General features: G+C 47.8%; 1 protein-coding gene across 2 annotated transcripts in view; it reads right to left on the minus strand.

Annotated features, from left to right (window-relative positions):
- Positions 1-561: 561 nt before the first annotated feature.
- Positions 562-15,168, minus strand: part of UBAC2 (UBA domain containing 2) — a 168,528-nt gene continuing 153,921 nt past the window's right edge. Inside the window, exons 8-9 of one of the 2 annotated variants that reach the window (XM_027588548.2) lie at positions 14,521-14,643; positions 565-1,780 (exon numbers count right to left, since the gene is read on the minus strand). In XM_027588548.2, the coding sequence (XP_027444349.1) occupies positions 1,673-1,780; positions 14,521-14,643 (231 nt within the window). In that variant the 3' untranslated portion in view covers positions 565-1,672. Of the gene's footprint in view, positions 1,781-14,520; positions 14,644-15,168 lie in introns of both variants that reach the window. The other variant, XM_027588547.2, reaches the window with a different exon arrangement.

The raw sequence follows: 15,168 nt of genomic DNA on the forward strand, positions 1-15,168 counted from the left end.
GGGCTGCCGTCTGCTCCCTGTCCTCTGGGAGCTGAGCACTGAGAAGCCTCTGCCTCCGGTTTGGCTTGATTTTGCTCAGTGCTGTTCAAGAGAAGGAACCTAGGAGATGGTGGGTCTCCGGATACGGGGTGTTCCTCCTGGGACCTTTGCGCCGGTGGATCCAGATTGGCTCCGATGTTCATAGCTGAAGGCACCTCAGTGCTCTCAGCCTGTCTCGTACGAGCCACTGGCCTGTGACTGACCGTAGCTGGGGACGCTCTGCCCGTCGACCACCGTCCTTACACCCTGATGCGGGGAGACCCAGAGCAGGTCAGGGCCTGTGCTTGTGACAGCTGGGCTCCCAGAAAGTCATCTCAACCCCCCATTCTGAGCAGCCTGAGGGCCCCAACAAGCCTAAGGATTGGGCCTCACGGGGCCAGTCTTACAGGAACAAAGGGGCTTTTCTCACTTCCAAAAAAAAGCACCCAAATCTTCTAAAGAAAGAGGAGCATTGGCAAAAAAAAAGAAAAAAAAATGTCGTGGTAAATTATGCAGCCTAGAACAAAGTTTTATTTAGGTAAGTCTAATAAAAAAATACCACAAAGTAAAACACATTAAAAACTTTATTATAAGTATTACACTTGTCCAAATTTGCATCAATTTGATACATTTCTGCTCCTTTTGCAGAACATGAGAGTCACATAATTGCCTTTGATCTCAACAGTCCCCCTGCTGTAGATCCCTTCCCGCTCACCACGGCCCACCTCTGCCTCGCTCCTTCCTGTGGCTCCTTCCTGTGCCTCACGCTGCCGTCCCCGACACCCCGAGCGCTGGCCCCGCACCGCTCCAGGGGACCCCCTGCTCTGTCCTGTTTTCACCCCCAGCCTGAGAGGCTAACCGTACATATTCTGAGTAAAAGGAACCCCAGTTAAGTTTCATAGAGTATTCCAGAATCTTGCATCCGTACTTGACTATCATTACTTTCTCTAATGGAAGTGAGGAGGAGTTAGAATTCTGATTCCCTGGACTGAAATGGGCCGGAACCGTGTCCGGTAGGATTTGCTTCTCCGTTTCTCTCTCCTCACTCAGGCCTGGCCAAGACCGAGTGCAGCAGATCCATACTGCCCATCGCCCGTAGGAAGGGTGACACCGAGCAGCCACTGGGGTTTGAAAGCAAATTTGGGGAAAAAAGAAACAGTGATGAGAAAAGTCCATAAGGAGTATTTTGCCACCCTCTTCCTGAATAACATTCCTCTTTCCCCTGTCGTGGCATTTATGATCAGATATAATGTAGGCTGACACATTACAGTGAAAAGAATATTACAACAGCAGTAATTTCCCATCGGGGGTGCTATTCAATTGCTTACAGAAATCTGCAGTTTGAGTGCATTTTAAACACATCAGGAATGAGTGATGATTCTCCAAACTCAGGAAAATGCCCCATAAAAAAATAAAGATAGAAAATACATGCTGATTTAATGGCAAACTTATTTTCGAGACTTTTTTTTTTTTTTTTTAACTGGTAAGGGCCTTGGTATTAAGGGAGGAGCAGCAGGGACCAGTTTGCCCGTGAGAGCATGGGAGAACGTCCGCCCGGGAGAGCACGGGGGCCCGGGCTGCGTGGGCAGCGGGGCTGCGCCCGCTGTGGGTGAACAGCGGCTTGGCCAGTCCCTGTGCAGCCGCCCCAGGACTCTCAGTGCTGCAGCAGGAAGTTGGTAGCCACATTCAGGTCATTGTTTGAAGCTCTCAGGGCTTCCAAAGCATCACCCCTGGAAAATCCCATCTCCATGAGCCGGGCAACCTGAAAACAGAAACAACCAGAAATCCGGTGAGGCTGGCGACTCGACTACTAACCCACCAGCCCCCAAAATGTTCCTCGTGAGAGTTTTGTAGGAAAGGTTTAAAAAAAAAAAAAAAAGACCCTAATTTTCATTTTAGTGTGAAATGTTATTTTTAAAAAAATTTGAACGGGCACGACATTTTAAAGACATTTAACATATAGCTAATAGGTCCAATTATCTCCCTTAATCCTCATTTTAGAGACAAGGAACAAGCACCCAAGGGTCGAGCGACCTGCCAGAACGAGCAGAGGGTGGACGAGCCCACGGGGTGCCGCCTGGAAAGCCCATCTGTATAAGCCGCCCTGCGCTCACATGACTTTGCACACTCCTTCAGTATCGAATCGGATTCCTGCAAACAACTTCTCAAGGCACGCTTCCTTGCGCATGTGAACAATCACTTCACTGAAGACTATTTCTGATGCTGGCAGACACCAGTGACAAAAACGTGTGCAGGTTCCTGGAATCACCCAGCCAGAGGAGGTCCTCTGGATGCCCATACCCCGTTCAGCTTCCCCGTGAGTTGCAGCATCTGCTAAGTTCCTGGCCTGGGAAGCAGCAGAGAACACACGCACAAAGTGGGCTGAGGCCTGGCCAAGCGTAGGGAGGATGAGGCTTGCATCTTCTTGACCACAAATCCCGAATCTGTGAATACAGAGGCTTCCTGGCCTTTCACATACAATTTCCAACGAAGTGGGCAGTGCCACTAAAGTTTATTGGTAACCTATTTTCCCATTTAAAAATGTATTATAAAAATATTTATGGCCCCAGACTAGCCAAAGGAATCTATTCTTTGTACTAAGGTTGAAACATACATTTGCAATAATATATAATGAAAAATGACACAAACTGTTGAGATTTTCACCACATGTGGATCAAAGAGGCTTTTGTGGATTGAGGACTTTGTCACCATTTCTAATCTCTCCTGCAGAAAACAATGCACTCGGTGCAAAAATGGAAAGAAAGGGCCTGATACTGCCCTCCTTCCCCGGCTAGGGGAGTCAGGGTGTGTGTGGGCAGAGCGCGCGCGGGGGGCGGGGAGGGGAGCAGGGCGTCGAGGGGCCAAAGTGAGGAGGGGAGGGAGGAAGGAGGTGCAGAGCCAGGCAGGCGGCAGGGGAGGAGGCTGCCCACACGGCCAGAGCCCTCACCCAGAGACCTCCCTCCTCGAGGAGCCTTAGGGACAGAGGCTGATCCTGTGGAGAGGAAGCCGACAGGCAGGGGCCACTTCTCAGAAGCTGGGTTCTAGCTGCTGTCTTTCAAACTGAGGCTGTGATCCCTCATTAGTGTGTCATGAACGCTTGATGGGTTAGGATTAGTATGAAAAAAATGCCTGTAGTGAGGGTCTTTCTTCCATTAAAGCGTCATTTCAGTTCTCCATATTCACACATATGGATGCCGTGCGCCCTGCTTACTGTGGGCTGTGGTCAGAGACATCTGACTCCCTCTTTTCTAAGGGAACCGTCAGGGCCTGGGGAGAGGGCCGTCCGCGAGCAAGCAAGCGAGCAAGACGCACGGCCCTCACACGTGGGAGACGTGAGGTGCCGCCGGCGACGGCCGACTCCAGGCCCTGGGCTGATGGACAGTGTGGACAGAATGGCAGGAATCTTCTGCTTTCATTTCCTACTCAAGGAAAGAACCACCTTCCCCAGAATATCACAAACACTCCCCACTTACTGGCCAAGATGGAAAGTTCTTCCTCAATCAAAGAAGAATCCGCCTCTCACCAGTTGCCATCCATGGGACTTCAAAGGTCCTAATTTTGCCCTTTGAAATAACAGAAAACAACCCTATTCCCTTTTCTGCATGAAGCACTTCGAGTGTCTGAAGGCTGCCCCCCGCTTGATTTCTCTAGGCCGGCACCCCGACTCCTGGTCTGGCCCAGGCCCTGCGGAGCCCTCCCCGCCATCACTGCTGGTGCTTCCTCCTTTGGCCTGCTTAGCTCCTCTCCATCGGCTGGCTCTGGGGGCACCCGGCCCTCTCCCATTCTCCCAGACTGGAAGGAACCCCAGAGAAGTTCTGTGGCTCCAGCAACCTCTGTCTTGTGCTCACCATGGTTGTGACTTTTCCCTGTAATTGTAGGGAGGACTGCTCCCCACCACTGTGCTGTGAGCTTTCTGAGGACAAGGGCCGGGGTTGCTTTCCTCATTCCTGCGCCTCCGGACCTGACACCTTCCAGCGCAGCACTCCTGTCAGTGCACGCCCGCGGCCGCCGGCCTGGCGTCCAGCCCTCAGTGCAGCAGGGCAGTGCGTCTGCGGGGTGCACGCGCGTGTGCCCGTGAGTGCAACCACGTCATACTGGGGTGGACTGCTAGAAACACTCAGGTACTTCCACCTGAAACCAGGCTTCTCAACTCCTACCCTGGAAGGTTGTATTTGCTCTTCTGGGGTTAGGAACACACACATCTCTGTTAAACGGCCTCTGGTCATTTCCCAGACAACCAAAACTAATTTCAGTTTAAATTCTATTGTCTCCTAGGTTACTCAGCTCCCTCAAAACTGTATCATCCCCACATGTGATTAGCAAACCTCTACAAGGTCACTCGAGTTATTACTGATGAAAATGTCAAGCAGGCAAAATCAGAGATAGGGCCCAGAACTCACTTGAGACCTCCCTTGCTTCTTGAGTGGCTAGCCAACAGTTTTTTCAGAGATTTTTAACCAGTTTAAAACCTACTTCATATTGTTTCTATCCATTCCACATGTCATCGAGGTACCCCTTAAAGTGACAAGATGTAGTCAGATGTCTTGATGACATCCTGTGTTTGCAGGAGCAGGCTGCTGCCTACAGACCACAACACTCTTAACACTCAAGTCATCTGTCTGATCATCTATTTTAGGCTCTGCCAGACATGAAACATCATTTTTGCCATTTGATTACCAGAATCCACACTTCCCTCTTTCCTTGGGGGGACTTCAAACCGAGTACGACGCCTTGCTTTCTCCACCCCCGGCCAGCACGCTTGGGGAGACAGGCTCTGGGACTTGGGCGGGACGCAGGTCCAATGCAGGCAATCCTTCCTACGTTGTTCCCTGGGTTGAAATAATCTTTAATGATGTTTATTCCAGTGACTTCCAGTTAAGAACCACTCTCTTTAGTGGAGTTACCGTGGCCGGTGAGGAGGCAGGCCGCTCCATCGCCTTCTCTCTGTTATCCATGAACACAACACCACCGCCCAGCACGGTGGCCGTTCTTTACGACTTCAAACAGCGTGCCAAACGTGGCATTCACGGTCACCACTCTGTCACCTCTAGGACTTCAAGCAGAGCTAACAAGTACCTGCTTCTGTGTACCAGGCCAGTGGGAATAAATCTGTCTGACAAATCAGGATTCACAGTCTGGAGCTGATGGCATGTGAGCCGTGAGGGAGCTGGGAGCAGGTGAGGGTGCTGGGCCACGACCCCAAGCCGGTCCTTGAGTCTCCCATGCATGGACTCTGAATGTGGTTTGGAGTCCAGAAGGTGCTGAGGACGGGCTGGCCACACGGGTCACCAAGGCAGCGTGGCAGCACTGGCCACACTGTGGGCAGGCCCAGCGCTTGCCCGCCCCAGAGGGCACCCTCCGGTCTGCGGCAGCCCGGCTTGCGTCCTCGGTACAGAAGCGGGGCCGGCGCGAAGAGAACAGATTTCTCGGCCTGGGAGGCGTCCTCCCGAGTTTGGTTTTGACAGCCGGGCCAGGTTTCTCTGGGCGTCGGCTGCAGGCAGAAACTGGTGGCGGCTGGCCATGCATCCTCTGACGCCCAAACTGGCTTCAGAACTTTCTGTGTTTTTTAGGGGTGAGAAGACAAGTGTGACTGGACAATTTTCCCAGCTGAATGACCTTGTACTTTAACCAGATGAAGCAACTTACAAAGTAGAAATCATGTTAACAGTTCTTTTTTTAAAAACTGAACAATTACACTAAGAAGGTGTATCTGTCAGTTTCTCCTAGCGTCCCAGACAGTGAACGCCCCAGGGACAACGGAGTTGCATGCTTGGGCTGAGGAATGTGGACAGTAACCAGACAGACGCGACGAGACCCAGAGGGACAGGGAGCGAAGAGGGCGGGCTCGCCGTGTTGCCACAGTGGGGATGAGAGAGCCCAGCCTGCCCCCTGGGCCCTGACAGGAGCTCAGTAAGCACTGCCCCCGCCCACCACCCCGTGATAATTCTCACCCCACCCAAGAGGGACTGGCTCAGGTGCGCGGGTCCCTCCCTCTGACCCTCTTGGCCTCAGTTCAGAGGTACCCACAACCTGACAAAACCACCCTTGGGGTTTTGTTTTCAGCATTCACTTTAACTGCTTTCACTTTACTCCTTTTATATCCTTTGTTGGTCAAAGAACTGATGGGTCTTTTGCAACAATCAAATGGCTTGTTTGCAGGGGGCCCTAGTGAGCAGGGGGCAGCTAGAAGGAGAGTCTCAGGGCGGGAGGGTCAGCCAGGGACCCGGTGCAACGCTGGTGAAACACCGGCTCGTGGTGAAGTTCACCCACATGCACCCCTCCCGCCATAGCCGAAGATGGCCACGCTTAAACATAAACACAAGGATGATTTTTGTTACAGATTTCTAGCGATTCAACAGCCCACAGGAGAACTGGCCTAGAAAACTAATGGGGTGAGGCCCAAGTAAAAAAGACTGGAAAAATCTTTTTAAAAGGTAAGCATAAAATTCTAACAAAAACCCACATGATCTGTGACTTTTAGAAAACCTTACTTTATATTTGTACACATTCTAGCAAATGTTCGATTCTGATGATTATATAAATCATGGTATTTACAGATACTCTACCTCCTTCCCCATCCACAGCATATATATTAGCCACAAAACACATTAAATCACACTGAAAACCCAATCTGTTTCCTTTACAGGCTGCTTCCTGTCTTTTTAGTCTAGCTATTAGAACATCCAAAGGAAGAGAAAATGTCAATGTAACATTTCTAGGTCTTGACTAGATAAAAATCCGAAAATACACCCTGATCAGTTTAAATCAAGTTGTGCCCGCACAGGAGTGTCATTAATTCAACGACCATTGCCAGACTCTCTGCGGCTCCGAGGGTCTGTGCGAAGTGCCCGTGGTGAGCTGGGCTTGGTGACACCGGGGCCAGGACCACGCCTGCCGTGTGTCCCCAGTACAGAAACAAAGAGCCTGGCACACGGAGGTGCCCAGTGGTGGTTAGAGAAGGGGTCAGTTTAGCGACGTGAGTTACTTTAAGGAACTGACCGCTGGGCCAGGCTGGACTAAACAGCCTGGGGCCGAAATGATAAAGCTGGTAAAGTACTGCGGCCATGGCAGGAGAGCCTGCGACCACAGACACAAGCAGGTGCGCACCTGGCGTCTCGGTCAGTCTGGGCCCGGCTAGGTTCACAGGAGTCTGTTCGGGAAACTTAAAAAATGCCCCGTAGAATATTCTGGAAAGCATTCCTTTCAACATTCCTTCTCCATTTCAGAGCGCAGTAAGTACCCTCCTTCTGCTTGTGCATGGCCGGGAAGCTTCTATCTAAAACTGCTCACCACAGAACATCAGAAGAGTTCACCTGGGTTTCTAGTCTAAACACCTAAATAATCCTTTTCTCTAATTTTTTTTTTTTAATTTTTTAAATTTATTTATTAGAGAGAGAGAGAATGAGAGCTAGAGAGCACGAGAGGGAAGAGGGTCAGCGGGAGAAGCAGACTCCCTGCCGAGCAGGGAGCCCGATGCGGGGCTCAATCCCGGGACTCCAGGATCATGACCTGAGCCGAAGGCAGTCGCCTAACCAACTGAGCCACCCAGGCGCCCCTCTCTAATTTCTGTAAAAACAAAACAAAAAAACAGGTGTAGTTGGGTTAACATCCAGAGAGTATGTTATGCTTTCCTGTCTCCCACATCGCTCGGTCATAAAAACTAACCGTACCCGAGTGGAACACCACCGATGCCTGTTCTCTGTGGTGGAAGGCCTGGCTTTCTAGAGGCCAGGTTCAGAGGTAATGTGACATAGAGGACAGCAGGGAGTTGGCACTGGAACTCCAGCCTTGCCGCGCGGAAGGGCCCCCCGGCGGCGCCGGACTCTGCTGGTGGCTCCCGGTCAAAGGCCCGAGGCCCCCACTGGGCCAGTGGGGTGCGGGAACTTGACCAGGTGCAGGCAGCACAGGAGAGCCCTCGCCAGGCAAACGAGGCCGAATGTGTTTTTCCCATAACACGCTTTCTAAAAGAGACCCTGCTGAACAAGAAACCTATAGAGATGGAGATAAATCCATATTGGTTTTCCTCTCCTTTAAAAAAAAAAAATCCTCCATGATTGGGACATGTGTGCCTACTAGCTCAAGATCACTCTTACTCAAGGGAATAAATGAAACCCTACCTTGGCCTTCTACCTGCAATTCAACTACTTTTTGACACTAGTGAAATAGGACATTCATTCCAATGAGATGTGTGGCAATTCTTCCCAGGGAGATACTCCTCTGCTGTTTTGTTCAAGTAGGACTGTGGTTTTCTTTAACTTCCCTTTAACTAAGGGTGTCAAAAACAAATAGTTTTGGGGGTTTTTACTTCCCAAATTCTGACACTTGCAGGAAGTGATGCCTACCTGAAAGATGCCTGACCCAACCCCATGCTGGTTTGCCCATTTGTGGCGGGCCACTGCCGAGGCCACGTGCACGGCCTGCTGGGCGGAGCACCCCTGGAGAAGTCATGGGAGATGTGGCTCGCCCTTCCCTCCCTGTCCCTGTAACGATCACATAACCTCCGGGCAACCCCGCCGCAAGGGCCCAGTCAGATCACCTGGGGATCAGTGCACCTCTCTTCCACCGTCACCTGACCACTCCCCTCCTCCTCAGAAGTGCTGACCCCCTCTGATCACAGCTCTTGGCTGAGTGAACGGTTACTGGTTACTGTATGCTCTTGCCGGCTACAGACCTGCTCAGAGTCCCCTTATTTTTGCGTTTCTGCTTGGTTCCGACTTTGGTACTGAGGAGGCCCTCATGACAGACTGGATGAGCTCCACGGCTTGTATCTTTTAGAATACCCAACAGAATGAGGCTCCCCAAAAGCTGGTTAATTATTCGATTGCCACGCAATATTTCATTCCAACACATTTAGCTTTGGTATTCTCTTAGAAAACCTATTTCTAATCTAGGCGTTCAGATGGAAAGTTCCACGTACTACCACTCTCTAACGCATTTGTAAGTGGAAACAAGTGTTTTTTGATCACACCTTCCCATTCAGCCCTGCTCTAACCACTGCTGGGCACCCTCTGTGTGTCAGGCTCCGTGTCACGGGGGAAACAGGAAGAGATGGTACTAGCCCTCACGGAGCTCACCATCCACCAGGGAAAACAGACAAAACTCGAGTCACTGCTGGACCAATTCCCAACTCACTGCAATTAGAAATACGCACAGCAGAAGTACAAAGTACCCCCAACACATAACATGTTAGTGAGGGGACTGTTTATATCAGGTTGAGTATTTGGAGTTGGGGGTGGGTTTTTACGGTGACAGGGATGAAGGTTCCTGAGATGGGAAGACAGAAGAGAACCTCACTAAGATTAAGATTCTCTCACACTAAATGCACTTCGCTATTTACCAGCTAAGACTTAAGTGTCTTCTGTGCTGAAAGCCATTCTCTCTCTACTTGGGTCAATGAATATTTCAGAGGACAGGAATGGAATCATGTGGATTGGTCTCATGTATAATAAACGTACTACGTGGCTATAGAGCAGCGGGGCTGGAGTCTCATGAGCAGTTGCAAGCACATTTCCTGGGCAGGCATGGAAGAAGTGACATACATCAGTACGGTTATAACATGCTCCTTCCTCCATGTGTGGTCCACCCTCCAGGGAACCCCAATGACATAACCCCCCGCTTAGGATCCTGCCACGGTGCCTTAATGCCTGTAACGCAGAAGTGGAAGTTCACGCAGCACTGCGGGGCGCTGGGGAGCCTGCCCAGCCCCTCAGGTCATCCTCCACTCCAACCTCACCCACCTGTGCTTCCCCACATGTAAGGCACTTTTCACCACATGCTGACACATGCCACTGCCCCCACCCTCGGCGCTGGCAGTCCTTTCTTAGTTTTGATGGCCCCGGGACACTTGTGCAGAGTTGACTGGGGCTATCTCCGGGCCTGGCTCCCCACCCCGGACTCTGCACCATGTGAGGGCAGGAAATGATGCCTTATTTATCTCTGTATTTCAGGAACCTAGCCCAGTGGCCAACCTGATGCAGAGCAGACGGGTGATAATTCTTGGCTGATGAGGAGGAAAAGAGGCGTGACTGGAAGGGGGAACGTTGAGATCGGTAACAGTTTACCTTCCCTCTGTTGAGCCTTAGCTCTGGTTTAGTCCCATTTAACTTCCCGGTCCGATTTTACCCATGTATCCCATTAAGAAAAAAAATGAAGAGTCGTTTCTCTAAGATTGGGAGGGTTTGAGAAAGACAAACTTAGTGAGTTTCTTCCTCCTTTGATTTAAAAAAAATAGGATGCTTATAGGACAAAATTTCATTGTTACCTTGAGTATAGGTGTAATATGAGAATTACTGGTTAAAAAGAAAAAGAGAAAGAGAAATGGAATGTATATACTTATTTTTAAGATAGTAGACATCTGAGCACATTTTATTATTAAAAAGAGTTTTGACAGAGTGGCACTTGGTTTCGACAGATTCTTAAAAGGGGCTGGGATGGCATCTTCAAAGGACAATGAATTGGCAAAGGTGTTGTGAGTCCACTTGTTGAAAAACAGTAAAAGTAGGTTGGGAAGAACCAAAAATCCAGAAACTTAACAACAGCAAAAGCAGAAAAAGTGGCAAAATTTTTCTTTGGCTGTATGCCTATTACTAGATTTAATAAGAGATGCACATTCTGTCTCGTAATAACCCTTGCTTTCCTATCTAAAAGGACTCACTAAAATTCCTGAAGTATTTTTTTACATCAGAAAAACCTCAATCATTTTTATTGTTCTTGGTTTAAAAAATTATTGTTTCTTAATGCAATAAATAGCATGACTCTGATATTTAAATAAAGAAGATACAGCACATTTAATTGAAGAATTAAGCATAAAGAGGTCTTGTTCATTTAAGCTATTTGATTACTAACAAGTATTATTTTAGATAGTGTCTAGCCTCAACAAGCTAACCAAGAGATTATATATATTAACTATGTATTTCATTTTTTGTAAAAGATTTTATTTATTTATTTGACAGAGAGAGACACAGAGAGAGACGGAACACAAGAAGGGGGAGTGGGAGAGGGAGAAGCAGGCTTCCCGCGGAGCAGGGAGCCCGATGTGGGGCTCGATCCCAGGACCCCGGGATCCTGACCTGAGCCGAAGGCAGACGCTTAACGACTGAGCCACCCAGGCGCCCCTAAATATATATTTCTAAACATTACTGTAAACATCCTGCAGGCAAGAACATTTTTTTTTTTTTTTTTGTCTTTTACAGTTTGGCTAACACCTATCTGCCAAGGTGTCTGCCAAGAGTCTACATAACAAACAGTGGGAAGAACCTGTGTTTTAATGAAATGGTAGCCTGTAATGGCCATGTTCACGATAATCAAGAAACACAAGAAACAACCACTGAAAATCAGTGAATAAGGAAGCATATGTTAAAAACAGCCTCTGATGTATTTACATCTCTTCATACCAGAGCAAGGAAGTAAATGTTGTTGAAACGGATCTGACAACGTGTTAACCTGTTGTCATTCTGGGAGGATCAAGGAAAATGATTCATTAGAACACCCTGAAGACTTCAATTACACACATTCTCCTCATTGCCGTGTTTTGACACTTTTGTTTCAAAGTGCCAACACTGAGAACTGTCTCACCTTTAAATACCTCATATCCTCAATGGCTGCTCTGTGAGGAATGTGACTTGTGGTTCTAGCAAGTAAACAGTAACAGAAGAGAACTCTCCTTCTTTTTACCTGAATTGGAGAGTATTAGCTTATTTTTTAATCTGTTACCATAAACATCTTACAAAAGGTTGAGTTATTGGGCTTTATTTTCCTATCTATGGGAATACCATTTTTCTAGAAATTCTCTAATGGAGGTGGAGGAGAACTAACTCCTTCCTCCACCTCTCAGTCCTGAGGAGCTACTAAAATGATCAGTCTAAGTGAGAAGTCATGAGGGGAAAAGCTGGATCAATTCATCAGGCACATTCAACGGGTTTCTTTCCAAGGCATTTATGGTGGCCTAATCCAGGGTGGCAGTGGGAGCCCCGCCCAGACCGGGTGCCCTGGGTCCGAGGGACCTTTGTGTACTCTGGGGACAGGGCTGGACAGTATGACCAGGTATGAAATGCTGCCCTTGATTTGTTTGATGAGAAGAAAGCAACAAACGCAGAAGGAAATTTAAAAGTGTTGTTATTGCAATGCTCTGAACTTCACAGATATTTTTAACCTTCTAGTTTGAAATAATTTCAGATGAGATCGGGCGCGTTCAGGGTGGTATGGCCGTAGACTGAAATAATTTCAAACTTACAGAGAAGTTTCAAGAACAGTACCAAGAACCCTATTACTCTTCATCCAGATCACCATTACTTTGCCACAGCTACTTTCTGTTTATCCACACTCTCTTATTCTTTCCTCCAACAGGTGAGATGAAGTTGCCTACGCCATGTCCCTTTACTCCTTAGTACTTGAGTATGCGTACTTTTTAACAAGAATATTCTCTTTCCTAGCCGCAGTCCATAGAGATACCAAGTCCTTGACACTTAACGTTAATACAAAACTATGATCTAACCCACAGTCCAATTGCACCAACTGACTCTCACATGTCTGTTCACCAAAAATGTTTTCCGGTACAGAGCACAGTCTAGGATCGTTAATGTGCCTCCTTAATCTCTAATCTGGAACAGCTTGTGACCGCAGTATTGTTGAAGAATATGGGTCAGGTATTTTATATAATGTCCCTCGAATTGGGTTTATCTGCTTTTTCTTTACGATCAAAGTTATGGATTTTTTATTGTAATACATAACTGATGTGTCCTTTCAGGGCATGCCCACAATGCCTTATTGGTTCATTATTGGTATGATGATTCTGATAACTTGGTTAAGCTGGTGTCCAGTTTCTCCATTGTACAGTTAACTATTTTCCTTTGGTAATTAATAAGCAACTTGTGGGCAGATACACTTTGAGATTATATAAATAGCCCGTTCTTCTTCATGTATTGATGATTTGTACCTAAACTGATTTGTCTCTGATAGTTGCAAAATTAGGATTTTTCTAATACCATCAATCATTCCTTATTACTTTACATTCCTTTTCCTTTGTGGACACACACACACACACACACACACACACACACACAATCTCCTAATATCAGTATGAACTCATGGATTACCCCCCTGTGCACTGGATTATATTAAGTACTGTCCTTATTTATTTATTTTTAAAGGATTTATTTAGTTTTTAGAGAGAGAGAAAGACGGTGCATGTGTGTGTGGGGAGGGGCAGAGGGAGAGGGAGAGATAGTCTTATGCAGACTCTGTGCTGAGCGCAAAGCCTGACGCGGGGCTCGATCTCACAACCCTAGATCATGACCTAAGCCGAAACCAAAAGTTGCTTAACCAACTGCACCAGCTAGGCGCCCCTGTCCTTATTTGGTACCCAAATCTTACGTCCCCAATTTGGTCGTGTGGCCCCCTCAAGCTGGCTCTGGTGTCCTTGGGGCCTGCTCCCTTAGTTATGAAGCATTTCCTTAAATTCCTTGCGTGGTGGTCCAGGGTCATCTTGTTCCTTCACAACCCTGGGCCTGCGACCCACCATTTCATTTCTCTAAAGAGGCTCATTTCTGTCAGTGGGCCAACATATTTAGAAACTAGATCTGGGCACCAGGCGTGGTCAGTGCTACTGGGATGCCATCGCTTCTGCTCGCCTTAGGTTGACAGAGCTAAGACACATGTATGTACACACACACACACGCACACACACGCACACACACACATGCACACACGCACGCACACACACGCACACACACACACACACACACTTATTAAATCATGAGTTTATGCTGATACCTCTACTTCCAATCTAATCCCACAGGGTTCTTCCTTGCTCTCCCCTGTTCTGAATTTGTATTTTCCTTCTTCTACAGTAAGATCAACCTATTTCCTCATTTGCTCAAATCTACAATACACACAACATAATTTCAGAATTGCTGCGCTCATACTACTATGAACATAAACCTAGGAAGACCTTAAGATTGCTCTGCAATTCTTTTTCTTTAGACTGAGGGTATATAATGTTCAAAAGTTACTAAAATTAATTTTTCCCTTTCTCCTATGATTATGTTATTCATTTAAAATACAGTTGGATCACTTATTTGTTTCTTTCTAGTTTATGGTTGTCCCTATTGTTGATTTGCTTTCTGAGTATGTAAAACATTAACCTGATTCCTAAGTCAAAACCATACCAAAGTTATACCCAGAGAAGCACCACTCCCTCCCTGCCCTTGTCTTGTTCTCTCCTAGCTCTCATAGAGAACAAACGCCAGGAGCTTCCTGTATATATAAAGTATTATATATTTCAAAATAAGTGATCACAAGGTTTTTTTTCCCCCAAATCATGCCTTCCTCAAACTTTAAGACCCACAGTAGCCAATAAAAGTCCAAGTGTCTGTCACTGTTACCAGCAGCAGCTTGACTGTCATCAAAAGCTTCGTATTTATACACTTGATTTCTTTCTTGTTCAGCAAAACTGCTTCGAGTGTGAAGCACAGGTTTAGGAGAAGTACCAGTGTTACTGATTACCTGCTCCTCAGAAACCTCAAGAGGAGGAGATGCTTGTTGTTCTGACCGCCGACCATCCTGATAGTTTATATTCCGTCGCTGACGTAAAGGAGGGAAAAGACGATTCCAATTGATCATTCCTCCCTAGAAATAGACCAACACACAGTGATAAGACACAGAAGGAGAACCATCCTAATGCCTGGAAGGGCTTTCTCGTGCAATGAAATCACATCCATAGATGGGGAAAACGTCATATTGAGCTGCTGAATGCAAGCAATCCAAACCCTAAAGTATCACATCGCCCTTCAACCAACAGGACGAAATCAACAGCCTGCAGGAGGAGCCCAGAGAGAAAGGAGGCAACGGTACTGCCGGAGTTGTTTGTGCAACTTGGCTCTGGAAGGCAACGGAGGATGAACTCAAACGTTCTGAACCTCAGCCCCACCGACCCCATCCCACCTCCTCTGGCCTGAGGAGCTCAGGGCTCTGCCGGACGGGACAGGGAAGACGACACGGAGAGAAGGCTGATCCACTGCTCATTCCCCAGGAACCCGGAGCTCCTCCTCCTCCCTTCCTCCTGCTTTCAGTTAAGCAAATTCTGAGCAGGCTTACTCGAGGGGGAGGGGGTCCGCAGGTGGGGATAAAACCCAGCTTGAGGGACAGGGGAGA

Source organism: Zalophus californianus, chromosome 3 (genome assembly GCF_009762305.2).
Source record: "Zalophus californianus isolate mZalCal1 chromosome 3, mZalCal1.pri.v2, whole genome shotgun sequence".
Taxonomy (NCBI): Eukaryota; Metazoa; Chordata; class Mammalia; order Carnivora; family Otariidae; genus Zalophus; species Zalophus californianus.